Below are 27,592 nucleotides of genomic sequence, written 5' to 3' on the forward strand. Positions count from 1 at the left end.
CAGCAGAAAGTACTACAAGGGCAGAAAGTACTATGCCAACAGAAAGTACTACGAGGGCGGAAAGTACTACACCGGCGGAAAGTACAATGCCAGCAGAGAGTACTACAAGGGCGGAAAGTACTACACCGATGAAAAGTACTACGCCAACAGAAAGTACTACGAGGGTGGAAAGTACTACACCAGCAGAAAATACTGCGGCAACAGAAAGTACTAGGCTGGCAGAAAGTACTAAACAAGCGAAAAGTACTATACCAGCAGAAAGTACTACAACGAGCAAAAGTACTATAGTACCCACAAACCAGCATTGCGCACTTTTACTAGCACAGTACTATACCATAGTGCCCCAGAAGCCTCAGTACTCTAAAGTACTGAGACGAGTCACTTTACTGAACCCTCTGGTTTCAATGGCTAAGTATACTACGCCTTCCTTGATATATCAAGGAGGTGGTGATTTCATTGACCACCTCAGCTCTGTCAATCACTCCAGCATCTCTGTATTTCTTCTTCTGAGCAGTCATGTGTTTTGACAGTGTGACTAGTCAGTACATAGACGATCGTAAAGTTGTTGGCTTAGGCAGCTTATTATGAGAACTGACGCGTCATTCTACTAAGGATTATTCACAAGAATGGACTCGATAACTCCGTAGCAATAGAAGTCGAAACTCTGGTGGCGTACTAGCTCATTTCCTCAAGGCTGTGCTATTCATTTCTCTGAATGAATCTTGACTTGTGCTCTCATACTCGAGCCACATCCGTCGAGCCCTACAAACTGTAGGCCACCGACGGACTTATGCGCCACTGCCCTTCGGTGAACTATCGCCATGATCATCTGCCGGCACTGACTGCAACGGCCTTGCTGACCTTTCTACATGGGCGCTGAGGGCTTACGGCGTGATCCGTCTTTGTGAAACACATTGTACCCTTCAATTGACTGCGCTTGCCGGTGCTCTGTGCAGCAGCACTACACAAACTGTGCTGAGATCGGGTATCATGGCTCAGCTCATGGCTCTCGTGGTCTATATAAACTACTCTTTGACTCACTTCTTCGCCCAACCACTCCTAGCAGCCACCTTACCCCTGAGTTTTCCCCGGCTCAAATAATTTTTCCTCTTCTGCCCTCAATCATGCAGTTCCTTTCCACAATTTTGTCCCTCGGCTTTGTCGCCTCTGCATTCGCTCAGACTTTAATCATCTCCCCTGCGGACGGTAGTTCCGTCAGAGCCGGTCAGACAGTTAATGTGACTGTGCAAGAGGACGTACGTATGGCTCCCCATGTCATATTGTATTTCTGTATCCCATATATTTTTATGGTGACAATATCCAATCACTTTGCCGGTTGCTAACCGTCTCCTTTATTAGATTTCCTCTGCACCCACCACCGACGTCTCAATAGTTATTGGCATATCCAAGTCTTCTGATTCTCACACAGCATTGGAGCAGATTTTGTACGCTGGCACATTTGCCCCGACAGAAAACATACCGGGTCGGACGACAAAGTTCGAGAGCTTCAGCCTGCAGGTACCAGAGCAGTTCAGCGGAGAAGAGGTCGCGATAGGTGCTACACGGTTCTTTTTGTCGGAGGGAGCGGTGAGTACAAATCAAGCTTGTGCTTTTGTTGCATATTGCTAGGCTCCGGTATCTGATCCGCGTTCCGTGTCACCTTGTGTAGGCCGGATGGTTCCCCGTTCTCCAGTCCGTCGACATCACTCTCAATGTCAACTAAGCCACACGCAGGTGTAGTCTCATGCATCTCGCAGCATTAGATGTGTTGTTGATGGGCGTGAACATATCGAGCTGTAAATGCCTTTGCGTGATATTCATGGACGTCATTATTGCACAATACTTCTGTTTATTCTGCTCTTCGAATGATACGAAGCGCTCGGGTAATCTGTATCACAGGTACGGTCTTTGAATTGATAGTGTGATAGTCAGTGTAAAACTTAGTACGTGTCTTGTGAATGTTTGCCGTGTTTGAATTATATGCTGGCTCTGCGCTTGTCGGAACCATTTGTTACAAGCATTTTGGCTCGAATTCGAATCGAGTGGTTTTGCTAATGCTTCATGTAGTGTGGTGCTGCGTCATGATATGGTTCCATGTCTGTCCAGAGGCTTATGCCTTTTTGAAGCCTGTAGGTATCGATGGTGTGGCGCACCACCCCAGCAGTCTCCCCGGGGAATGCCGGGGGCGCCACTTTGAGAAAAATCGGACGTGAGTTTCCATCTTGTTCCTCTCTGCACTCAGTCTCCTTCAAGCCTCTGGCGAGCTCTCCCTACTGCTTATCTGTGAAATCGTAACTTTATTCACGTTTTTACAGACTTGGTTGATGCTTGTATAGTAAGGTGCGTACTTTGGCCTCGTAGGACCCACCCGATTCGCCGTCGCCTTACACAGACATGAACAAAGGCTGCTTCCAAGCATGCTTTCTTCAGGTTGTATATCATACATATTCAGATTTCGGAGTCTTACAGGAACATCCACAAGTGGATTCTGTGCTTTTCGTAAGAGGTACACGGGAATAAGTCCTGGCAGAAATGTCACAAGTCCGTTAGGGCATCCTCGTCTATGGTCAAATCCATGTAGGGGGGGGGGGGTTGCGAGGCATAGTGTATAGCATCCTGAATTCTATGCTTCTGATTCGATATAAAATTGCCTCCACACTTCCGCATTACCCTGGTGCTGTGGACTCGCGCCAGAATCAGTACGCGATTAGCCCCTATTTCGCGACGCGTCCGCGAATTTTCTGCTGCCTTCGCTGAATTCTACATCTCAAAAAGCACTCTCTTTGGGTCTGACGAGTCAAACTAACTTTATGCCTATAAATGAATAGATAACCTGATACCAACATCCCAACATGGCGCCACCAACCCTCGACGACTTCCCAATCGAACTACTCCTGAAGATCATATCTATGACCAACCACTTTCGCTCGCCCTTCGATTTTTCCCCCAACCGCACTCTTCCTCGCCTCGCCCGAGTATTCAACAAAATCCACGCCGTCGCCGTCAAAATTCTCTACTCCGACGTCTACATCTCCGGTGGCGGGGAGACCCCCACTCTGTGGAAGATTCGCGCGTTCTCACGCACTGTCTCCGAGAACATTCACCTTGCCTCCCTCATCCGATTCATCCACTTTACCTCAGCGCGCTACATGAAAGGAGAAACGAAGACTTTAGCGAAGGCGATCCAATTATGTCCGAATTTGGAGGGCGTAGAAGTCTCCGGATGGAACGGGTATGAGCTGGACGAGTTGAAGGATGTCAATGCGATGAAAAGTAGGAAGGGAATGAAGAAGATTGAGCTCTCCAGAAGAGGAACGACGGATATCGAATGCGATTATTTCTGTTACTTGGAGGAGTTCATAAACATGCTTCAGGGCTGGCCTTCGCTGGAGCGTGTGGTTATTCAAAACGATACGATTGGCTGGGCAGAGTTCGATGATACGGACGACGAGGAAGAGAGTGGAAGTAGTGCTAGTGATGACCCACCAGCTGGAGAGGACGGTGAGTCTCGTTTTTTGTTGTTCAATACACGATCTTTAAACGTACGCCACTTCACCATCGCTCACTTCATTTATTGCAGAACTGGGTGAAGAAACTCGTGCCGAACGGAAGGCGATGCGCCAAGTGTTGGTATGCGAGCTGCAGTGTATGCGAGGGACAAGAGAGCAAGCAAGAATGAATTATGTATAGCCTATGGGTACGGTTCAGGGAGGCAAACGGATAAGACAACAGGAGTAGACGAATGCGAAAGTAAAAGCCACGACCGGGACATGCCGGCCAACTGTACAGTACGGACCGAACCTTTGGCCAGCTCGCCACTGTGGCGCCAGTCCTTCACCAAGAGTACTTCGCCTCCGTCAAAGCCCTTCCCCGTCTCTCCGTCACGCCCAATTCCTGCCTCGCACTTACCCATTTCGACTTCCGCTGTGGCACCCTTCAATCTCACCAGATCGTCGCGCTCTCCCGCATCGCTCCCAGCGTCGCCTACATCCATATACGTGGCGGATCTTGTGGTTTCGATAACTCCGAATCCCTCGCCACCGCTCTTCGGAACTGGAGCAGTTCGTTGCAGACGTTGAAAATGGACTTTTATTACAGCGAGAAGCACGACAAACACAAAACAAAGGATTGGGTGTTGGATATCGGCGATGCACTGTCCAAGATGGAGGTCCTGGCGTACGTGAGGTTGAGCTCGTCATATATTCAGCCGGAGGACTTCAAAAAGGGTTGGAAAGCGCTCGAAAGGCCGAAGTATTGTACTGTACTTTTTCGATCGTAGGTTCGTCACACATCACGCAGGGTGCGCCAGCGAACATATTTGCCCCGATGGTCACGCATATGCGCGGGCCCACGAACAGCAAATCGTGACCGATTTGCGCCAAAATCGCCCAAAAATCAATTTTTGGATCCTTCCGCGAACAATTTCATTGGTTCGTCACGCGTGGCCCAACCAAACGAACCGTGGTCTGGCGAAGGTCACGTCTGACGTAATCTTCCCACGAACCTACGGTCGAAAAAGTACAGTATCTGGGACAACGAGCTCGCGAGATTCGCAGAGGTGTTCGAGTCTGCCGGTGTCCTACCGAATTTGAAGAGGCTTTACATTAGAAAGAGGCCGAGAGAAGGAGAAAGTCATCGGACGGCGTTTCCATCGACGGTGTGGAGGGACATCCAGAATCTCTGCAAGAAGAGGGGGATCGAGCTGGAAGAGACGGATGACTGCGATACTGAGGATGCGGAGATGGGAGGGTCGATCCACGGGCCGAGGTATGAGATGGATGACCCGGATATGTATGAGGACGAGAGTGATGAGATAGGTGGAGGTGGTGATAGTCTGGAAGATGAAGAGTCGGAAGAAGAAGACTATGATGGGGAAGATGACTGCTGGGAAGATACCGAGGACGAGGGCGATAATCGTTAACGACAACGAAGGGCAGATAGGCCCTATTAGTGTATTCATTACCTCCTCAAAGTCGGCTGAGTGGACATGCGAAGGAGAATACCGCTAGTTATATCATTTTCTCTTGAGCCCACCGTCACGGACCACCACTGTTATCGATGCCACCTGATCATTTGCAGCAATTTCTGCCTACGGCATGACCTCCACCGATCTCCGCAAGCTCTTCAGATACGGAATAATGATTCCCGCACGGTGGAGTATTAATATTGCGGAGGGGGATCCAGAGATGTAGAGGCAACAAATGCGCAGGTCGAGGACGACAGCATCATCTCTCACGACATGAAAGAAACCATTTACGGTCGATTTCCTCAATACAAGAGAACTGGAGCATAGACACACGGCATCCGAAAAACCAACCTATCATGCCCATAACCGCCAACAATAAACCAACCGGTCCCGCGTCATGTCCCGGAGAAAAAAATGATGCTCTGGGGACTACCGTTGTACTGATACTAGCTAGGCTCGTAAAGACGACAAGTGCGTGAGAATCAAATACTGTATTGTCAGTTCAGTCTCCGCCTAAAATCAGTCGTGCGCATTTCTTCAACCGCCCCTCCTTCCACACGAGCATTATTCTTGTTACTTTCTACTCGCTTCTACTTGCTGAGTAGTCGAACCGCCTCACAGGGCGAGTGTATTGTGTTCCTTTCTGTAGGCAATATACTTATTTTGGCTCGACACAGTCCATAGACAATGACAGCAAGTTGAAACACTCGTAGGCCTGGTCCGAAGGCCCGCATCATGGCGAGTTTTCAGTGAGCTCTTCATTCTGACCGTCACTTTCGTTCTCTCTTTCTACTGTCTCTTTGCGAGACGCAGCCACTTCAGTTCCTTGTATCTCCCTCTTTAGCTCATCCAGATTGGCTCGTCTTCGCTGATACGTCATCGATCTCAGGCTCACAGCAGTCGTATTCAAGACGACCCCGCCCAACATCTTAGCTCCGCCGACGTCTTTTCCAGCACCCTCCAGTTTTTGATCCGCTAGTTCAAAGCCTCCGCCAAATCCATCTCCAACTTCCCCGGCTCTCTTGAACCCGCGTAGTCTCCTTGTCGGCGACAAAAGTGGCAGGCGCTACACCACGACTTCGACCACGGCGTGTATGTGGACGTCGCAAATTGGGATCCAAAGGGACGGATTTTTATGGGCCGGCAATGTATCGTTGTTGCATTTTTAGGGAGTTTGGAGGGTGCGAAAGGGTGCGAACGGTAATGAGGGCGATGTAGGATCTGTGCGCTGGGATGGTGACGTATGCTGGGAGTATTGTATTGGTGTGGCACAGCTGTTGGCGAAGGAGGAATAGGTCTTTCAGCAGTATAATGTGAGTGATATTCCGTCGAACCTTTAACCATTGCTATCGATGGTTTCAGTGGATGGTTGGCGCGAGGCGCGAGTCAACTACGCTCTCCGTCGAGGTCTCGGACGGTAGCCTACTTCAGAAGGTGCTGCTGATACGCTTCATTTTGATAGCCACCATACGACTTTTTCCACGAAGGAATTGATCGGAGCGTTAAACCGTGCTAATTAAGTAAACTTGACTTACCCTCACTCAACACACGTCTAACCTACACCAACTTACAGTCGGAATGTCAGGCAGGTACTAGGTTGTTACACTCGTCAATATATCATTTTGCCGATTTTCTCTGCGCGAAAGCCCATCGCAGTTGCCTCAGGTTTCAGGAGCGACGTTCGATGCTGAAGGAGAGAATTCCTCGAGTCAGGAAGACGTCCTTCCAGAGGATCGTACGGGTGATGTACATAAGTAATGAATTTTGAATTGACAGCATGGCGAGTACCGTACATCCTTCATATGCGTCTAAGGGCCCCTTCGGCAAGTCGAGTCGAGTTGGGTTGAGTTGGGCTTCCCCGCCAATTCTCGTGGGAGCTCGAGTTGCTCTTGCCGTCGGATCACAGGCCCGTTGTCACTCTTGGACGGAGGAAGCCGAGGTGACTTCAGGAAGAGTCGTCCGTGCTTTGCGTGATTTCCCGACCATTTCCGCGCATTGTCCGTGATAGCCCACACGCACTGGCACCATCTCCGGATGGCACTAAGGTGCACTTACTGTAGATCTGAATAATACAGCAAAATGTGTGGAATAATCGAGGCTTCTCCATGATACTTGCCTCGTTCAGTTTCATTCGGTGGACAGAATTCTACAAATAAAGCACCTTCCCCATCGTTGAGCTCATCGAGGGCGGCGATGAGGGAAGATAGGCACGGTGTAGACCGGCCCCTGTTTTACCGGGTGACCCTGGACCCCATCACACACTGTCACTAGGTGACTCCGCGTGGTCACGAGGCACAACTCGATCCAACTCAACTCAACCCGACTCGACTCGACTTGCCGAAGGGGCCCTAAGTATCGCTCTGCCTGCTTGGTCTCTGTCCGCATTCTCGCACCCAAAAATATTCACTCTTGTCCTCCAATTTCAATGGCGATATGTTCGAGATTGAAACACGTACCACCTTGCTTTGAGTTGGACTGGGTCTCTTTCCTCAGGCTTTTTTGCCCTTTGTTTCTGCCTATGGCGACGTATGTTCTGCCCTGTTGGGTCGGTCAACGTGTCGGCCTAAACCTCTTCGCTGATCGAGCTGAATGGTGTGCTATATGACGTTGTCTATCGCTCTATGTATTATAATCCATGTGATTCAAAACGCAGCAATAATCAAATATATGTCTTCAATGTCTGGCAAAATATGTGTGTTCCATCCAGCTCAGAGGGTTATCGTTGAAGGGGCGCATTTAAAGGGAGGGCTATCTCTCTGTTGTTCTTGCGCGTCACAGCCACTGACAACCGAATAGGCACCCTTCAAAGCATTTCGTGCACTCCTCATCGCGACACAACAGTCATATCGGTACTTGTGCGAACCTGTCTAGATGCGTAGTGCTCAAACTTATAGCCACATTTATATTGCTCATAACGAGGCTTTCAGATTTGTTCCAGGGATCCCTAGATCTTCGCACTAGCACGTCACCGTCGAAGTCGTCCTGCTTACAGGAGCTCTTATTTCCAACATCTCGACGGTAGTAGCTTATGATCTCTCGGTGCCACTTAGGTGCCACACGACGACCTTTTCAGTACCTAAGGGCCCCGGAGACTCTGTGAAGTATTACCTTTGCCCTATCATTCCGGCTCACCTTACTCTCCAACACACGCTGCCGAACTCAAGCACAATCGCAAAAAACGCTGGATAGAATGGGACCAAACTTTGTACGAGCGCCTCGGTTCTCTTCCTGCACATAATCGCAACCTAATCGACCGCGATGTTTCTCGTGTACGAGATCTCAAAATCATAGACAGTCATCACACCCGTTATTTGAACGGCAAACAAGGAACCTTCCCACGGCAATGGTCCTCTTTGTATCGTAAAGAATCGCGCAAGTATGTTACAAAAGCGGGGCAGGTTGTAAGGTAAGGCACAAGGAGAAATTGTCGACATCTATGGCGGGACAAGGTATATGTGTCATGTATTTATTGGCAGAATCATAACGCACGGAGGGTATGTCGTTCACTTGATGTCTAGAACATCGTTTGCCAGGAAGTGGGATCCACCAGCACAACGATACCCTGAGGTTTGCTTGATCCACTGGTAGCCTCGGATACAAACTCCCAACTGCCGTATTCTGCTCTGCACTCGAGCCTCCTCTCTCTGCTTCCGTTCCTCCTCCTGACGTTTCTTCTCCAATTCTGCGACTCTCCGTGCGTGCTCCTCATTCTCCTTCTTGACTCGTTCACGGGCCTCTTCCAAACGTTTCTCGAACTCTGCACGCTCTGCCGCCGCTCTGACTTTCGCCTCCGCACGTGCAGACTCTAGCATACGCACCGAGCTCTCCTGAGATATCCTCTTCTCCAACAATGCCGCCTCCTCTTCTGCGGCCTTCTTTGCCGCCTCGGCAGCCTTCTTCCTCTCGCTCGTCTCTAGCACTTCCTGCTCCATCACCCGCATCTCCGCTTCTGCCTTCTGCCGAGCTGCTTCTCCAAGAGCTTTATCGATTTGAAGCTCGCGCCACACCTCGTCTGTCACTCCAGGGTCTCTCCCGTCCGTCGTCGTTCCAGCTGCCGCGGGTGTGTCTGGACCCTTAGGCTTCTTTCCAGATTTCGCGTTGGATTGGTTCGGAGGAGGATTGGCGGAAGCTGAGGACCCCGCACCAGAGGACGGAGGCGGCGGGTTCGACGGTGGAGCGTTTGCGTATGCTTGGCCCCTATTCCCACCCGAACGAGATTGTCGAGGCAAGTTGAATGCTCGCTCGCGTCTCTCCACCAACATACGAGTAACACAATCCACCGCGTCCTGATCGGGCATGGTAAGAATTTGGTCAGGGCCACCGCCAGACGGTTGAGAACCTGGTGGTGGAATTGTGGAGAAGACATGGGTGACCATCTGCTTCGATATTGTTTCGATGTCGCGGGCGTTACCCCATGAAGGAAGGCGCGAGAGATCGTCTATCAAGTCCAATAGACGCACATACGCGGACAGAGAAGGATTATCCAGTGCATCGATCACGATGCTCTTTTTCTTCAGCTTGCGCTGCAGGATTTCGAGACATCGCTCCGGGGAAAGATTCTCGAAAACGACCTCTTCAGGAAACCGGCTCGATAGTCCAGGGTTCACCGACATCAGCTGGTTCATCTCCTGGTCGTACCCAGCGAGAATGACGATGAGCTTCCCGCGGAATGTCTCCTGTGTCAGCAGGCCGACTAGCTCGTCCATAGCCTCCGATGCAAATCGGCCCTCGCCTAGACGGTAGGCTTCGTCGATGAACAACACGCGGCCGAGCGCTTTCTCGAACATCTTGCGAGTCTTGGGTCCGGTGTGGCCGACGTACATACCAACCAAATCCGATGCTGAACATTCGACTACCTCGGTAGAAGACAGGAATCCCATGTCGAAATAGACCTTTCCAATCTTCCGAGCGGTCGTCGTCTTCCCAGTACCTTCGAGATAAACAAAGAGGAGAATGTTTTAGTCGGATTTGTGGGGAATATAAAATATAACAAGCCCACCTGGAGGCCCTTTGAAGACGAAGCTGGTAGGAATATCCTCTCTTGGATCTTTCCCCGCAGCTTTCATGTTCCTTGCCATGTTCTGATACTGCGACATCTTGGCGACAACTTTCTCGCAGCCAACAACGTCCTCAAACAGCGTGGCGAGATTTGTGGCAGCGTTCTTGCTCCTATCGAAGTCGGGGTCAAAGTCCTGGGGCTCGAACGGTGCGTCTGGTGATCTTTGAGCAGCCGGGAGTGAAGATTGACGTCCTTGATATCGGGTTTTGGCCGTTCCGAGCAGATTCTCAACGTCGCCAATGTTACCAAAGTTGGGGCGATTACGCTGACGGCTGAGGACCTCCATCGCAACTGTCTTTGCGTCGTCGGTGGCTGAAAGATCCTGCTCGCGCATTTTGTATTCGAGTGCCTGCAAGAGCTCGCTGTCGGTGAAATCATTGAACATGAACGGGTTGTCGATTGCAAAGCGTCTTGAGAGGCCCGGGTTAACGTTCTGATGTGGTCGCACCCAGTAAGACCGCGAATGAATAGCGGAGTAGCCATGGAGAAAACAACCTACCTCGAACATTTCTTCCATCTCTTTCTTATACCCCAAGAGCAAAACACAACGATCGGCACCAGGCTCTGCTTGAATCTCAGCTACCAAAGTGTCGATGACGGCGGTCTTGAAAGAATCTGTGTTGCCGGCGCCATTCGACCCTCCGTTGCCGAGCATATAGGCCTGTTTTCGAATACAGTCAGGTCAGATTGACGACATAAAATATTCATGATATCAAGCACCAACCTCATCTATAACAAGAACTTTCCCAAGCGTGGTGTTCAAGATCGCTTTCGTTTGCATCTCCGAGTGGCCTATATATCCACCAATGAAGTCTGACGGGTTCTTCATGACGACTTCCAAAGGAATTCAGCTAATGGAATAGCGATCGTTCTCAAACATTACATACCTTCGCCGTTGCTGAGCATACCGAGATCCACCAATATCTGACCGTACAACTTTGCTACCGTCGTCTTCCCAGTCCCAGGAGAGCCCAAGAACACACGGTTGAGAGTCACCAAATTTGGCTTTTTCTCTAGAAGCTCGCGCTGGTAGTTTGCGTCGAGCATAGCAAACATACTCGTGACCGTCTTCTTGACCGCTCCGAGCCCAATCATCCCTTGCAGCTTCTTCCAGGCCTCGCTCTTGATCATGACATCTGCAGGGTCAGGCCCGATAATATCCTCCTTCGTCATCCAGAAGTCGTCCGGCGTGCCCCCATTGGCTCGTTCGCGTGTCAATCTGACGGACTGGCGCTCCCGAACTTTGGCGAAGACATTCTCCAGCGCACGAGCATTCCCAAATCCAGGAGAACCGCGACCACGTCCAAGGCGACTGACAAGTATACGTCCATAGAGCCCTGCAATACCGTCCTCTACCTTCATCTGAGCACCCCAAGTCTTCGCAAACATACCCTGAAGAAGACCCATCAACTCTGTGTCGCTATAGTCCTTGAATTTCAGCGTGTATGGAACACGACTAGTCAGGCCAGAGTTGTGCTCGAAGAACTTCTCCATCTCCTTGTTGTAGCCAGCGAAGATGAAGACGATTTTGCCGATGAGGTTCTCGATTTCGGCGAGGAGATAGTCAAGGACTTGGCGACCTGCTGAAGCGGCGTGTGTGGCTGTGAGCTGATATGCTTCGTCGACGAAAAGGGTCCCGCCACCGTTGGTGAGCATCTGCTTTAGTAGTGATTCGATGCCAGTCACGCCGTCGTTCGCGAGGCGAGCGCCAGTTGTCTCGACAAACATCGATCCGGAAACGACGCGAACAGATGCTAGGAACTGTCCATAATGACGGGCAACTGTCGTTTTCCCTATAGATTGGTCCCGACTATAAACAAAAATTCATCGAGATAAAATGATTGAACAATGGACGTACCCGTTCCAGGATTCCCGAGCATCGATACGTGGAACCTCTCTCCCGTAAGATCCGTATTCTGCCGATTGCTGGTATCCACTTTATCTTTGATTCTCAGGACTTGTTCCTTGACATCCTCCAGTCCTGTCATGGCCATAATCGCGTCAATGGCGTCATTGATAGCCCCTCTCGTCTTCTGCGTCTCCCATCGGTCGCGCGCCGCGGAGGGGAAAGAAGGGGGTGGAATCGGTGGCTTGGGTGCGGATTTGTTAGGCGAATTCGTATTTGAGCTGCTGGGGCTCTTGGTATTGTTCGAAGAAGAAGCATTGGGAGTGTTAGATGTGTTAGAACTGGAGGGCGGGTTCGAAGGCCTCTGGAAGAACTGCAGAATACTGAAAGAGGAAGTGATACTTGGTGAAGAACTAGGAGGCTGGGTTGTAGAAGGCTGAGAAGCAAACGACGGTCCAGCAGCGGAGACGAGGGAGGCCTGAGCTTGGGTTGTGAGGCTGGCAGCGGCGAGCAGTTCCTTCTCCCTCTTTTTTATCTCCTCCTGTCTCGCCAAGTTGAGCATTGCGTCCCGAAGCAGTTCCTTCTCCCTCTCCTTCTGTAGCTCTATCTCGGCCAAGCGCTCCTCATACGCCCTTTTCACCTCATCCTGCTTCGCCTCCCGCTCCAACTGCTCCAACTTGAGCTTCTCCGCGCGTTTAGCATCAGCCTCACATTGACGACAATTCGTAGGACGGCCTTGGTGACAAGAGTACCTTTGCGGATGACCCTTCGGGCATTGAGTGGACAACGAGACCTTGCAAAGAACGCCCGAGTGGTCTTTGAGTTGATGACACTTCAGTGGGCACTTGTGCACGCCACACTTCAGCATAGTCGGGCTGAAGAACCACACATATGTGTCAGCAGCGGCAAACTATATAGTTGATGTCGTTCGGAGAGACAGAGGGATTCTGAGCGTACCATAGTTCATCACAGCCGCCGTCAGGACAATGTAAATCAAAGTCGTCTGGAGACGAAAGGAGAGCAGTCCTATCGGGGTGGCGTTCACACTTCGTGGGAAGACCCTCGTATATATGTCCGCCACTTCTCAGCAACTCAAAAAGCTTCACCCACTTGTCGCTCCCCTTCTTAGCCTTCATGAAAGTATCCGAGTTACCGATCATGACCAAAGCATCGCGAGCCCGGGAGAGGAGAACAGTGAGCCGCTCATGGGAAGACATGAAGCCAATGTCGTGTTCGGAATTGCTGCGGGTAAGGGAAACGAGGACGATCTTGCTTTCCTCGCCCTGGTAGTTGTCGATGGTAGCGATCCGAATAGGTTTGTTTTGCGTTCTAGCCGCGGAGGGGGTGAGAAGCCCGGCTCGGACAAGCTCTGCAGTGTCCAACTCGCTGAGGATAGGATCGTTATCTTTCTTGAGCGCTTCCTGGAGTTTCTTGAGCTGGCCCAGGTAGGGAGTGAGAATAACGAGATCGTCCGACGTGTATCCCTGCTGATTTAGATAGCGCAGGATCTTCAATATCATTCTAACTTCCCAACTAGGCCGCAGACAAATGTAAGCATATCGTCTTTGGTGGACAGGTCGCCGAACGGTAATTGTGATAGGGCACATACGCGTTATGCTTGGAAGCTTTCTCATTCGAGTCCTTTCTTTCGTGCCCATCGTCTCCCTCTTGCTTCGAATGATTGATGAAGACCAGATTGTCCTTCACGCCACGTAAATCCGGCCGGTTCTGAGTTTTTGCAGCATCGACGAGGTCTGGATAGGTGAGTTGACGAACGAGATCAGAGATCTCCGGACGCATTCTGTGCTGGGCACACAATGTGGCGTGCGGGAACCCCTTCAAGACGAGGCGTTCGAACAAGGATCGATTCAGGTCAAAACCCTCGCCCTTCTCGACGGTCAACAGGTAGTGATTTACTTTCGGGCGGAGTTGTCTAGAAACAGAAGGCGCGTGAGTAATTAAGAACAAACAACTGCCGCAAAAGAGAGAAAGGGATCCAACATACTTGTGGTCCCCGATCAATATTAGTTGCCTCGTCTTCGCACTCAGCGCCGTCAAGATATGACTTTCCAATATCTCACCCGCTTCCTCGACGAGGAGGACGTCCGGCATGACCGTATCGAGCTGGTCACGATACATCGCCGCCGCTGTCGTCGTACACCCGATAATCCGCTTACTCCTCAACATCGCACCGTCGCTCTCTCCAAACTTCCGCTCCACCTGCGACAGAATTTGGTCGTACTCGTGTGCCTTGGCATGGAAGGCCTCCACACGATCCTTGAGCATGTCTTCCTTCCACTGCGCGAGCTTCTTCGCGCGCTCCTTCGTCGGCATCTTCCAAATCCTAGCGCCTTCACCCTCCCGTACGTTGTCTTCTCTCTTGTACATTCCCGCATCCCAGCCCCTAATCCACCGATCGACGAGAAAGTCTGGTCCTATGGCACGACCGTTACGACCCACGGGCTGCATACCGTCCGCAGGTGTGGGCACCTGAAACGCTTCGAAAAAGTCTCCATCGTCGAACTCGATATGGTCAAGGATATCTCGGTTCTGGATATTGAAGTCCTTGTACATCTGAAAGACGGAGGACATCTTCTCGCCCGCTTTGACACATTCGGCTTTCAGACTATCGATCTCGGTCCAATCCGTGCGAGAGAGCTTCGTCGTTCTGGGCTGGTTGCGAAGAGAGAGAGAGGAGGTGCGAGGAGTCGATTTGCCTCCTAGGCGGACGAGGCTTGTTTCGGGGATTCCGATGTCGAGGAGGTCTTCGAGAAACTGGTCAAGGGCATGATTCGTGTAACACACGATGAGGATGAGGCCGTCCGTCTTGTCGTGGATGGCTTTGGCGAGGAGAGCGCCGATGAAAGATTTACCCGTACCTACATATCGTAAAAGGAGAGGTTACTTAGAATATGATAAGCATCTCGTGAACTAGTTTGAGAAAAGAAATACCTGGCGGTCCTTGGATGAGCGATACTTCTTGCGTAAGACCGGACAAAAGGGAAGCGTGTTGGGCCTGGTCGAGAACAATTTGTTTGGGCGTGTCTAACAAGAACTGGATGTTCTGGTCGGGGTCTCTTCGGAGCTTGTCGATGAGAGAATCCGGCGAAAGCGAGGACATGCCAGGCGTCGTGCCCGGGCTCCACAATAACAGATCCGAGGAGAGAGGGAGACCCTGTTTCGCTTGCAGGGCAGAGAGGACGGGCTCGTATGAAAATATGGCCGTGTCGATCTGAATGAGTCTGACGCTCTTGGCGGTCTTGAGCTTGAGAAGAGCTTTAATGATACTCCTCTCCCCGTTGAGCTGGAGAACAATGATGGGCGGTGATTTCGCCAGGAGGCCCTCGTCTCTGTTGACCGTCGTAAAGGCAACAATCTCGCCATCGACCATGAGCGCGGTGCTCGACTTGTGGCGAAAGACTCGTTTGTTGTCGAGAAGCCACGACTTGCGATTGTCGGGTTTGACGTCTTTAAACCAAGGCAAGTCAGCACTGCATTGGAGCGTAATGCCCCACTTGCATTGCTTGTCTGACGACGTCGTTTGGGCGTGAATGCCGAGCAGGGTCAACCCGTTAATGATTAGCCCGCGGAATTTTCCCTTCGAATTACCGAGAGCGATGTCTAACTCGGATCTCATCTCGTACAGCATATCCTCTCGCAACAGGCGGAACTGGTTATCGAGGTGCGTGACGAGCCGTGTAGGAATCGTCTCCGGATCGTCGATCACGGAGGCTGGTCGAAGGAACGGTCTAGTCTTGCATAGCAGCTCTTCTGCGGTCGGGAGGATGGCGATGTCGTGATAATCACCGAAATCATTGTCGTGGCGTCCTCCCGGGCCACGTTCAGCTCCAGCGACAGACACCTTCGCCTTTACAACATCTAGTATATCCTGAATTTGGTTCGCTAGCGCCTTCACACCGTCGATGGGAGATGCGTGGAGGGTGTCCGAGACTGCGGAAGTGGAGAAGTAGTCGCGGTATGGGAGAGCTTGGTTTGGATCGGGGAGGGATACGAGTCGGAAGAGAAGCCACGAAAAGGATAATTGAGCGTGCTCCTGAAGCTGTCCGTTATGAAAGGCTTTCTTGAATGGGGACCAAAAGACAGGAGGTTCGACGACAGCAAATATAAGGTCGTTCAGAAGACTGCCGCCTCCGATATTCGCGATATCTGGGGCCGAGAAATAGGTGAGAACGTCTGTGGCGAGGCCATTGAAGAACGTGATGTTGAAGTCGAAACGGAAAGCAGATTGAAGGGCCGTCAGACCATTTGGACTCGTCGTTATCCTGCTAATGCATGCGATGCGGTCTTCCTGGGCACAGATTGCCTGGAGAAAAATGATAGAGTTTTGTTTAGTAAGAGCTTGTTTGCCATCGACGATGGCGAAGAGTGTACGGTTGAGCTTTGCAGCTCGGACGGGGTCTATGGTACTCATCGAGGTCTCGAGATGGCGGAGATGGGTAGTACGAAAACTACAATTCGTGGACGCCCACAGTCAAGGTGCTTGCGCGTCAGGCTGGTATTTGTGTGGCGTGGGACGTCGACAAGGGGTTGACGAGGGGAGTAAAGCGAGAGCTGTTCTTACCGATCAGGTTACATTGATTGTTGTATTCATACATCCTGATTCGATTCAGAGTAAGTGATTATCCTGCATCAGCGCAGAAAAGCGAGCATCGAGATAAATAGTACTGACTACGATCTTGAATGACTAGTTTCTTCCAAGTTTCTTCACTCGCCAAGCCGGTGTTCTACCCGGACCGGCTAACGCCGTCAAACGGCTTGCCACACGCCGTCACTTGTCTTCCCACCTCAACAACTACCTCGACAACTTGCCTTATCCTCTTCGACCCTTCCTCTCTGGTAGTTCCGAGTCGATCTCGGTCTCACTGCAGTCAAGTTGATGATTGCACCAAAGTCTTACCCCCAACATCTTCCAGCCCTCGACTGAACTCATCTCCCATCGCTACGGCTATCTTCCGAGTGCTCTTGGCCTCCCTGTCGGCAGAAAAAGGCCATGCGCTACTAACGTCGAACATGCTATGTATGTGAATGTGACGCACCGGGATACAGAAGGATAGAGCTTTACGACGCGGCGATGGATTGCTCTTGGACTTTTTGGGAGTGAGGGAGGGTGCGAAAAGGGTAGAAAATGTAATCAGGGTGATCTCGCATCAGAGCGGTGGGATGTGGATGCATGCAAGGGAGAGTACATCTTAGGCTGGTGTAGCACGGCCGTTGGTGAAGGAGAGCTGGGGCTCGAAGCAGTATGCTGTAAGTCATATTCCGTCCAGCCTTTGACTATGTCCGTCGACGATTCCAGTAAATGGCGGCGCGAGGCCCGAGCCGACTACGCTCTCCGTTCAGCTCTCGGACGGCAGACTACTCTAGACAACGTTGTTAATACAGTCAATTCTAGTATCCCCTATACGATTCTTTCGGTGGAGGAATCGATTGAAGTGTTCGACCGTGGCAAAGAGGTAGGCCTGACGTATCCTCACGCCTCATGTACACAACTGTTTTTCTTGGAGATACTCACATGACCCGCTTTTGGACTTTCACGATGCCGATACGGACTCGACTCAACTCGGAATACCTGATACTTAGTTCCGTCCATCTGTTACCAGCCTAGCTTCTACCAACGGCCCTGCGTGGACAAGGCCAACCGGATAATTGACGCGCGGTGCTTGCTCGCCTCTTTTCCTCGTCATCCACTCATGTCTTCGTACGAAATCTCCATTCTTCAGAGCACACTTGATATTTATGATGTTCTATGCTCGCATTGGCTACTTTAGGTGATAATATATGACAGGAAATACCATTGTGGCTGCGCAGACGTTTCGCTCAGATCATGATGTCTCGGTCATATGTGCTATCATCTTTAGGGCCCGGCTACAGGAATATGGATGAGGAAACTCTTCAGACTTATTCCGAGTCGCTGGATCGTACTATTCTTCACTCGGTTACGATCCTTGGAATATAGATGGGAAGTAGTGGTCAGTAATCTCGTATCGACATGTCCAAGGGGTTCCGGAGGGGAATATGAGCGGCGCCACCTCAATAAGGACCGGTTTTCAATGGTGGAGATGTAGCTGACTGCCTGATACGAAGATTTCCGTGGCGGTCCTTGGAACAGGGGATCCTAGGATATTGCATCTATGTGGCGAGGGCCATGTATAGAGCCTCTCTAGTTCTTTATAAATACTGGCCTTGAATTGGTGTACCCTCGCTCACAGCATTATTGTCTAGATCAAAGAACAGCCAGGTGCGAATCTCTCAGCATCCATTACCACATATCGTCGTTGTCCTCATAATCCCGTTACCAGTCGAATACAATACCCGGGCAAGCATCGGCTGTCTCTTCTGAGCAGTCGTTCTCCGATGTTACCTTGAACTCGAGTCAAGATGGACGTATATCATCCAGTGAATACGCCCAGAGGCGTAGAGAGCTGATGCAACTCATCACCGGTCTCCTTGGCCAGGAGTATGTTCTCCTCTTCGTATGCGAAAGGACGCCATAGCATGATATCGTTTGTTGTAGCGCTCACCAGGTCATGGATATTCCACGTATCGCGGTCATTGGTGGGCAGTCTGGTGAGCACATTCCTTCACAAGCTTGTGTCTTGGTTACCCACAACGCTACATAGCCGGAAAGAGCTCCGTTGTCGAAGCCGTGACTGGCGTAAGCCATACTCTGTGTGACACCTCGAACGTACATGCTGAATTCGTCGGCTCCTAGATCAACGTACCCAGGGACAGTGGTACTCGTACTCGGTATGTCTGGCTCATCCATGGATCAATGTACGTCTACTAAGACATGGCTACTGTTACCAGGTGCCCAAGGTGCCCAATGTAGTGCACTCTTTCTAGCTTCACTGTGTCGTGGTCCTGTCAGATCTCCCCGCTATTCGTGTACGACGACAGTGGATCTCGTATGAACGCGACTCAGCACGTTTTCAGCCCTCTTCTTACTGATCGAGGACAAGTCGAGCTCTGGATCCGCAGGGGATAGGCTGCTATATTGTCTCCCCACCGCAAGTTATTGGACTTTGCTGGTCTCTCCCGCTCAGAGCTTCAACAGCTCCTACGTGACGATCATGACATGCTCAAGTTCTCGAAGAACATACTCTGCATCGATATCAAGGATCCACACGCCACTGACCTTTCTTTCATTGACTTGCCTGGTACGCCACTAGATTATCCTTTGACAGCCCTATATACCAATCTCCTCTGCATATATAGGTCTGATACAGAATGAGGACCTGGAAGTCGTCGACCTTGTCAAGCACCTGGCTGTTTCGAATATCACAAACGAGTCCACCATTATCTTGGTCACCATTCCGGTCACAGGTTTGGCGAAATTTCTTTCTCTTCGTCGTTGTATCTGACGAGCTTTGTTGTAGACGAGATGGAGAATCAGTTGGCCTTCCGCTTGGCTAGGGAAGCGGATCCAGAGGGCAAGCGCACCGTTGGTAAGTAACATTGACTGCCCGCACTACTTCGTGGAATTGCTCATATAGTCTCCGTCGGTGCAGGCGTTCTCACCAAACCAGACAACCTTCGAGACGGTGACGTAGGCGCACGTGAGCGATGGAAGGATGTGATAGAAGGGAAAAGCCATCAGTTGAAACACGGTTATTACTGTGTTCGACTTCCCGATGACGCTCAACGTCAACGCAACATCAAGCCTATCGAAGCTAAAGAGTTTGCTAGGACCTTCTTCACTTCGAGTGCTCCGTGGAGTCAGCTGGGTCCAGCTGATCGTCGTCGACTTGGAGTGCCTAATTTGGTGTCCGATCTTTCGCGACCGTTGATCCCCTTGTCCAGCCCTTTGATCTCGGAGAGGTCCGCATGATCATAAAGAAGTGTACCCGTTCACTTTACCAGACGTGTCTCGAATTGTCCAATGAGTGTCTGCAGGCATATCGCATGGGAGCACCTTGGCTATATACCCTTCGAAGCGCCCAAGAAGCTACTTGAGGCGTCGATCAAGCTTTGGGAAGTACTCTCGAGGATGTGCCTTGAGTCTGCCTTTTCCACACTTGGAGTGACGCTCGAAGGTCTGGTGAAGAAGTATTTTAGCCAGTTTACGCGGATAGATGCAGCTGTCCAGTAAGTTATATTTCTTCTCTTCTCTTCGTCAGTTTTTGGATACCATCTTACGTCGGAAAAATCTTTCTCACAGGAATGTTGTGCGCACCGAGCTTGAGGAGATTCGGGATATTGCTGCCAACGACGTGAGGCGCACACTCCAGCAGGAGCATTGGCCGTTCTGGACCCAGAACGACCACTACTTCGAATGCACGAAGCTAAAGTGGTTACTATGAAAGTAACTTTTTTGGTTGCTTTTTTCCCATAAAGTTAACTTTTCCTAGCTTTTGTGCCGAAGTTAGCTTTTAAAGCTAGCTTCGGCACAAAAAGCTAGATCGGAAGGCTTCCTTGCTTTCCTGACTTCAATGTCGCTTGTGGCCTTGTCTCTCTCGCAAGGCTTCTAGGTAAGGTCCACTGAGGTCGTGTGCTACAAGGGTATTATTTCTATATTTTTGAGTTTTTCTTCTAAGTGCATAGGGCCTCTCATAGCCGTCGTCGTCGCTGTCGATCCGGCACGTAACACAAAAGTTCACATTCTTGCTTTTCGCCAGCCTTTCTTAAGTCCACCTTGCGCATCTCTTTAAAGTACCTCTCACATATGGGCACCGTTGCTCTGAACATCTTGGGCAGCCTAAATATGTCTGTGTACTCCAGAAGATATGTCATGATTGTATTTTCAAAGGGGGAGCTGTGCCGGGTGTGACAGCGACGACAACGGCGGCGATCACTGCCCATATCGCACTTACAAACGTACTCGACCTCAGCACTGCTTCAGGGAGTATACTCTGCATGAAGGAAGCTACATCAACAATACCAGCTGACGGCGCTGAACGACGTCGTTGTTGGCGATGACGACCGTGGGGCGCAACCGGCACGGGCAGTCATCACCAAGAACGGTAAAGGTTGGGTAAAGGCTGGCACCGCTGCTGATGCCGAATGTGAAGCTACACTGTCTTACAAAAATGTGGTTCATTGACGAGACAATGGCTGTGTACAGGGTGCGAAGCACACCAAAAGCAACGACAGTTACTTTCGTGAAGCGTGGGAAAAAGCTAATGCACGGATCGCACCTTTTTTTGGCGGGGAAAAAGCACCCAAAAAGTTACTTTTATACGTACCAGCTAAAGTGGCGTGCGGTTTAAAATACCACACGCAACCGGCCTGGAGAAATTTCGCCCGACGCCCCGTACACCTCAAACTATGCAGCGCCAAGGTCGTCGGTTTCAATACAGGCGCGCCAGACTCAGGAACTGCAAGCTTTGGCCGCACTTGGCTATGAAAGCATTTGCGCTGAAGACTTCCATAGACTGTGGCCTCCCGACAGGTACGAAGAGGAGCTCAGAGTTATGGCCGGTGCTCGCGCTTACTTCCAAGTGGCATACAAGGTAGGTTTGCTGGGTTCTTGCTTATAGCGCGCGCGTCAAATTCATAGAGGATAATCGACCACATCCCCATGACGATTGAGCACTCCATGAACCAACCCTTTGCCGACAATCTCCATGCCGCACTGTTGAGCGCTTTGGACATTGCGTCGAGCGTAATACAAGATGGAATTGTTGAGCGAGGACCCAGACATAGCGAGAAGCAGGGCGGAGCTGGAGCAGACGAAGGCGCGTCTCGTTGATATCAGCGTCGGTTGGAACGGTTTTGTGTTTGATGCGCTGTTGTGAGTCTGCTGTTGACGTCCATTTATAATCTCGGTGACTAGTTTTGGTGTAAAGCCTTGTACTGTATCACCATTCATTCATCGTGTCGTTAGGTCGAGTCTCTGTACGATGATTGGGTAAAGTCTCTCTGATTATGCACTCTTTGAATATATGTCGAGTTCCTCTATAAAGTCGACTTATCTGCAAGTTCTTTGTCTCCACCCATGGTTGTTCATGCGACTAACTGCCTTCTTGAAAACAAGTTATTTTTCGGGCTCTCCACGGCGCACTGCCCTCATTTAATAGGTCAAGCCCTCAATGTCTCCCGATCGACTCCCTTGGGGACTACGCCATATATCTCCGATAGATTTCTAGCTACTACTAAGTCCGTCTCCACTAATAGAACCAGATCCTCGGACCCTGTTTCATCAACTGCTGATTCGCAGCCCAATCTCCGCTAATGATCTTTTCGTGGATAGCTACTGTTCGCGCATGCGTAATAATACTATGCGCAGATCGTCTTCTATCTGTGAAATTAGCCAGCCTCGATTCGATATCAGAAGGTATGGTTCATGGATTACAAACTGCCTACTTATGCGTTGCATTCGAAGCCTCAGCGGAGATCCCTTTGTCCAAATTGGAATATACAGCGCTTTTGAATTCCCCAAACTGTCCTTCGATACGGTCGGAACCCTTCGATTCTCCTGTCTATTAAGCGTACGTCTACGTTGCTTTTACATGAGGCCTACTTTTGACTGATGGCCGCCTCTTCGATACGGCGGCGCTCTCATGTCGGCCGCGCCACCTGAATAGCTATTCGCTCCGACTCAATACTGACGTTGAGCAGGTAGTAGACTCCCTCTTGCCCTTGATATCAGTGGCAATCGTGCGAAATACTGCCCACGACTGCCAGAATGTTCTCATGAAATGCCAGTGGTTATCGGAGGCCATAAATTCGACGCCGAAAGCATTCGTAGAGGTCTAACACTTCCCCACTGTGATGACAGATCACAGTAAACGACGCACATTGAGCTCATTTCTTGGAGGGTAAGCGTCTTGGTCACTGCGAAATTGTGCCATGACCGCTGATATACATTCGACGATACAGATCTATGACCCCAGTGTGTTCATCCGAGTGTTTCTCCAAACCCGTTTGGCTCTCCTAACCCCTGACCACAGACAAACAAGTCCGACGACTCTGACCCATCGAACTTCTCCGCTCAAACATCTGCCGATACCATCCCGGAGCCTACTCAAGATGGAGGTATCGCTACGACGGAGTACGCACAGAGACGCAGAGAGCTCATGCAGCTCGTCACAGGCCTTCTTGGCCAAGGGTATGTTTCGCTCACTGTCCTTCATGATGCTCGCTGATACTTCCTTTTCATGATAGTGCTCATCAGATCATTGATATACCACGCATTGCCGTCATAGGAGGACAGTCCGGTACGTGATACGATAGCATTCCAGAGAATCCCTACTAACTTAACATATAGCCGGCAAAAGCTCTGTAGTCGAAGCAGTCACTGGTGTACGTATTTGTCCCACCCGTGTGCTCAATATCTCTGTTCACATTGAATTACTATAGCTCAATGTGCCACGGGACAGTGGGACGTGCACGCGGTAAACTCGCTTTATCTTTAAAGCAATTAACGGTGGCGAATACTCACACAAACTACAGGTGCCCGATGGAGTGCACTATGTCGAGCTCTGCATCCACTTGGTCTTGTCAGATTTCTTTGCGCTATGAGTATGACGAAACTGGTGTCAAGATGAGCGCCACGCAGCATGCCTTTAGTCCCGTGCTCACCGACCGAGGGGAAGTCGAGTTATGGATTCGTCGAGCGCAGGTTGCCATTCTGTCTCTTCATAGAACGGTCACAGAGTGTCAGAGCCTCTCGCAGGACCACCTGAAGGAGATTCAGAGGCTACTTCAGAAAAATGGCGACCGCAGCATTCTGCAGTTTTCCAAGAATGTCGTATGCGTTGACATAAGAGATCCTGATGCGACAGATCTTTCCTTCGTGGACTTGCCCGGTATGTTTCTTCACATTCCATGATGAAAGTAAGACGGTCTTATCGCTCACGATGACTCATGACGTAGGCCTGGTCCAAAACATGGACGCCGACATAGTTGAGCTAGTGAAGAACCTCACTGTCTCCACTATCGAGCAGGACTCGACCATTATTCTCGTCACTATCCCATTGACAGGTATGTAGAATTATTATGCTACAGCTGTGTTTCGTGTCACTCAACCTCGCACATACATAACTCAGATGAGATGGAAAACCAGCTGGCGTTTCGCTTGGCGAAGGAGGCCGACCCTGAAGGAAAGCGTACTGTCGGTAAGCAATCACCATCTTACCTCTCCCACTATTGCTCACATACATACGGCCTGCGTCTTGCTCATCTACAAATTTATTTGTAGGAGTGCTCACTAAACCCGACAAGCTTCAATCCGGAGACCTCGGGGCTCGTCAGCGCTGGAAAGACGTCATACTTGGGCGAGCTCACGCATTGAATCATGGTTATTATTGTCTTCGTCTCCCCAGCGATGGAGAACGCGAGCGCACCATCACCCGTGCACAGGGCGAAGAGATTGCCACTGCGTACTTTGCTTCTGATGCTCCATGGAATGAACTAGACACTAATCATCGTCAACGACTTGGTGTTTCGAACTTGGTCTCTGACTTATCACGACTTCTCATGCACGTCCTAGAGAAAGCGTAAGCCTTACGGTTTTTGAACATCCTTTGTCTCACGACAATGTGTCTCATTATTCTCTGGACAGACTTCCAAAACTTCGCAAGGACATCGCGTGCCTCCTCTCTGACTGCAACGCCAATCTGACAGCCCTTCCTATTGTGCCAGAGACCGATAACGCTGTTGCGACTGTAATTCTCAAAGTCTCGAAATTTACGTCGGAACTATCGCGAATGGTTTACGGTCGAGGTGATGTCAGAAAGGATCTCATACAGCGTAATCAAGGCAGCTATGGCGTTCTTCGTCGTAAACTATATGGTACTGCGCCTGATCTTAGGCCATTCGACGACCGCTTGATGCGGCCCGGTCGTCCTGCGTATCCCGGAGACGAGGACGGTGACCCCGATCCGCTTGTGGACCCTTTGGATCTGGGAGAGGTTCGTCGTATTTTGAAAAAGTATGTCCATTTTGTACAGGTGGTTTATCGTGGCACGAGCTGTATACTTATGCTTCAAAGACATATTGGTTGGGAGCTTCCTGGGCATATTCCCTTTGAAGCCACAAAGGAAATGTTGGACTCGTCTCTCAAACTGTGGTCGGAGCCTACCCAGACTTGCCTTGAATCTGCATTCATGACACTCGCCGCAACGGTTGATGAATTAGTCCGGGGGCATTTTCGGCAACTGACATTGTTCGAGAGCACCGTTCGGTAAGTGGTACTTTATATCTGATTCCGCGTCGCTTCATCTCCACTTAATGATGTTTATAATATATTAGCGATATCATCCAATCGAAGCTCGACGAGATCTGGGAAAAGGCATCTTCTGAAGTAGACCACACCCTTCAACGAGAGCGAGAGCCGCTTTGGACGCAGAACGACGAGTACTTCTTGTCATCGAGGTCGAAGTGGCTCGGAATATACAAGACCGAACGTCATGCGCCTGGGACCGCCCCGGACGACCCCGACGCGTCTACACCCCTCCCGTTCCAGATGAGATCTTCACCGTCTCCCAACTCAGTGCAGACTCATCAGACCCGGGCTCTGGAAGCTTTGGCTGCACTCGGATTCGACGGGCTCTGCGCTACAGACTTTCATCGACTTTTCCCTGCCGATAAATATGATGAAGAACTTGGAGTTATAGCAGACGTTCGTGCTCATTTCCAGGTGGCATACAAGGTTTGTTCTCCCATACATCGTCTCCTTTCAATTAATTCATTACTCTACTATCACTTTCGTAGAGGATTATTGACCAGGTTCCCCTCACGATCGAGCATTCCATGAATCAACCTTTCGCCGACGGTCTTCACGCAGCACTCTTAGGTGTTCTCGACATCGGCTCTGCTGAGAAGATGGAGGCACTTCTGAGCGAGGATCCAATCATAGCAAGGAGGAGGGCGGATCTGGCTCAGTCAAAGGCACGTTTGATAGATATTCAGCGTCGGTTGGAGCGGTTCGCTCTGTGACCGGTAGTTAGATTTCGTACAGGGTTCCAGAGCCACACATGTTCTCGGTTTGAGCTGCAACTCGTATGTATATGTCGTGATATGTGCTTGGTTCGATCGCTCCGGTTTGTAATCAGATCTTGGTCTTTGACGTAGGGGGATTCTTCGTCAATATTGGTCTAGCTCATGCGTAAAATAGTTTCATTAAGGATATCGTTCGGTGAAGAGGAAATATACAGGCAACGATATATAAATACAGATGTGTTAGGCACGAATCAGCTCAACACAACCGTGCTGATGAGTATGTGAAGATCGACTATTCAGGCAGAAAACAAGCAAAAGTCTCGTCACCTTTACCACTGGAGCGTAGTCACCGCGATTCCGGGCTGATCACACATGAAACAAAGAGCTAGAGAGGCGGATGTATATGACCAATGGGCATTCATATAACGCACCATGCGCACATCATTCTCTATTTTCTGAAGATATTTTATCCAAATTTTATCTCAACAGCTCTGATACCGCCGACTGTAAAATAAGGGGACCAAGGGACAGGCTCTATGGTGTTGCATAACAAAAAACACATATCTTCGTCTACGCTGGCAGAGAATGATGACATCAAGATGACATCGGATAGTACGATCGGGAATAGAGTAATTAGCCCAAGGTAGACGACGTACATATGGTCGTGGAAAACTACATGCTTCATCATTTGGTTCGGTGTTGATGTGGAGGCGCTCCAGTAACGCAGACTACTCCTCAATGGAGAGACTAATACTGACACATGTACTGAAATCATATATGGTAGAGCCTTCCTCTGCCTGGAAAACGACAATCTCCAGCTGACTAGTCGAACTCTGACATAACGAAAAGTCCGTTGCATCCGCATTGACACCGAGAAGGGGTGGTGACCTAGCCTATGCACAAGACAATCATCATTTAGCAAAGCGGTGTATATACAACGAATTTTGGCGTGATTGCGTACCACGGAGAAATATGTTCCAAAGGGCCCTGGCTGGAGGTGCGCCGAGCGAGAAGGCTTCGAAGGTGATAGGATTACCAGCCGTTGCTTCCGCTCCGAGTTGTGCCGTCGGAAATGCACCAGTGAAGAGAAATGTATCAGTTAAGGTGAAGTTACTGTTGAACGGTGCTCCTGTCATAAAGCTAGTTGTCTGAATTTCAGTAGTATATGGGTAGTTAGTACGAGTGCTCCATGTGCGTAGCTTCAAACATACTGCGAGTATGGCCGTAAAATCGACCGCCACCGGCTGAGATGCTCCAGTGGAGGGATCTGTGGCAGCAAGAGTAAAGTCATGAATTTCTGTGTCATTGGCACATAGCGATTGACGACTAAGAATGGTAGACGGTGCTGGCGATGCGTGGGCTGTGAAAGTCAGCGCCAAGAGGACAATCGAGAGTGCAAGCATCGAGTAAGACAAGTATGTGGGTGCAGAATCAACGTGACGCGGATGAGGAGTATCTGTTGTTGCAGAATACTCATCAATCCTCTACATCTTTTATACAAACAACCGAAACATGAAGATCGGAGATACCTTCTTGTGCCTGCGGGGAATTATTCCTTTTGGGATATGCAGATCAAGCCTAGAACATCGTTGTTGATCAGCTGTTCGAACACAGTCGTTTCAACAGCCATGTATGTAAGACTGAGATAGAATAAAGCACTCATGAAACGAGTTTGCCCTTACAAACGATTTATGTATAACCAGCGTGAGCACATGGACTTTGGAGTAAGTACTTGGTGAGGGTGTCGCTTCGGCATACTCAGGACGGCGAACGATAAAAATGAATAAATCATAGCTTGGCACTCTGCGGTAGCAGGTTT

At 50.2% G+C, this 27,592-nt stretch overlaps 6 protein-coding genes across 6 annotated transcripts; 4 read left to right on the forward strand and 2 right to left on the reverse strand.

Annotated features, from left to right (window-relative positions):
* Positions 1–1,124: 1,124 nt before the first annotated feature.
* On the forward strand, positions 1,125–1,723 carry STEHIDRAFT_111879 (uncharacterized protein; the record flags this gene model as incomplete). The annotated part of the gene is made up of 3 exons (XM_007305305.1): positions 1,125–1,256; positions 1,360–1,587; positions 1,670–1,723. 3 exons carry the CDS (start codon positions 1,125–1,127, stop codon positions 1,721–1,723), a joined length of 414 nt encoding a protein of 137 aa, XP_007305367.1.
* Positions 1,724–2,852: 1,129 nt separating this feature from the next.
* On the forward strand, positions 2,853–5,192 carry STEHIDRAFT_111880 (uncharacterized protein; the record flags this gene model as incomplete). The annotated part of the gene is made up of 5 exons (XM_007305306.1): positions 2,853–3,501; positions 3,581–3,630; positions 3,812–4,251; positions 4,609–4,916; positions 5,080–5,192. The coding sequence occupies 5 exons, from the start codon at positions 2,853–2,855 to the stop codon at positions 5,190–5,192; spliced, it is 1,560 nt and encodes a 519-aa protein (XP_007305368.1).
* Positions 5,193–5,851: 659 nt separating this feature from the next.
* On the reverse strand, positions 5,852–6,430 carry STEHIDRAFT_147751 (uncharacterized protein). The gene has a single exon (XM_007305307.1). It carries the CDS (start codon positions 6,308–6,310, stop codon positions 5,942–5,944), a length of 369 nt encoding a protein of 122 aa, XP_007305369.1. The 5' UTR covers positions 6,311–6,430; the 3' UTR covers positions 5,852–5,941.
* A 2,039-nt stretch (positions 6,431–8,469) lies between these two features.
* STEHIDRAFT_111881 (uncharacterized protein) lies at positions 8,470–16,303 on the reverse strand (the record flags this gene model as incomplete). Its single annotated transcript, XM_007305308.1, has 11 exons — positions 8,470–9,896; positions 9,966–10,458; positions 10,525–10,686; positions 10,750–10,817; positions 10,913–11,818; positions 11,884–12,746; positions 12,829–13,404; positions 13,481–13,804; positions 13,877–14,646; positions 14,677–14,750; positions 14,824–16,303. 11 exons carry the CDS (start codon positions 16,301–16,303, stop codon positions 8,470–8,472), a joined length of 7,143 nt encoding a protein of 2,380 aa, XP_007305370.1.
* A 393-nt stretch (positions 16,304–16,696) lies between these two features.
* Positions 16,697–21,580, forward strand: STEHIDRAFT_140001 (uncharacterized protein; the record flags this gene model as incomplete). The annotated part of the gene is made up of 15 exons (XM_007305309.1): positions 16,697–17,139; positions 17,285–17,345; positions 17,473–17,590; positions 17,661–18,130; positions 18,192–18,349; positions 18,407–18,459; positions 18,605–18,639; positions 18,905–19,049; positions 19,108–19,215; positions 19,269–19,337; positions 19,386–19,710; positions 19,786–19,977; positions 20,051–20,179; positions 21,170–21,341; positions 21,389–21,580. Exons 5-15 carry the CDS (start codon positions 18,318–18,320, stop codon positions 21,578–21,580), a joined length of 1,452 nt encoding a protein of 483 aa, XP_007305371.1. The 5' UTR covers positions 16,697–17,139; positions 17,285–17,345; positions 17,473–17,590; positions 17,661–18,130; positions 18,192–18,317.
* Positions 21,504–25,770, forward strand: STEHIDRAFT_157914 (uncharacterized protein; the record flags this gene model as incomplete). The annotated part of the gene is made up of 14 exons (XM_007305310.1): positions 21,504–21,622; positions 22,711–22,723; positions 22,782–22,939; positions 22,996–23,048; positions 23,099–23,133; positions 23,191–23,225; positions 23,284–23,639; positions 23,707–23,814; positions 23,880–23,948; positions 24,032–24,329; positions 24,395–24,763; positions 24,824–25,015; positions 25,084–25,483; positions 25,546–25,770. 14 exons carry the CDS (start codon positions 21,504–21,506, stop codon positions 25,768–25,770), a joined length of 2,430 nt encoding a protein of 809 aa, XP_007305372.1.
* Between the last annotated feature and the right edge of the window lie 1,822 nt (positions 25,771–27,592).

This window comes from Stereum hirsutum (genome assembly GCF_000264905.1).
Source record: "Stereum hirsutum FP-91666 SS1 unplaced genomic scaffold STEHIscaffold_9, whole genome shotgun sequence".
Classification (NCBI taxonomy): Eukaryota; Fungi; Basidiomycota; class Agaricomycetes; order Russulales; family Stereaceae; genus Stereum; species Stereum hirsutum.

What these genes read in the sequence shown, in the direction of transcription:
- STEHIDRAFT_147751 (XM_007305307.1), bottom strand. Translation starts at nt 6,310, where the DNA reads ATGGTTAAAGGTTCGACGGAATATCACTCACATTATACTGCTGAAAGA.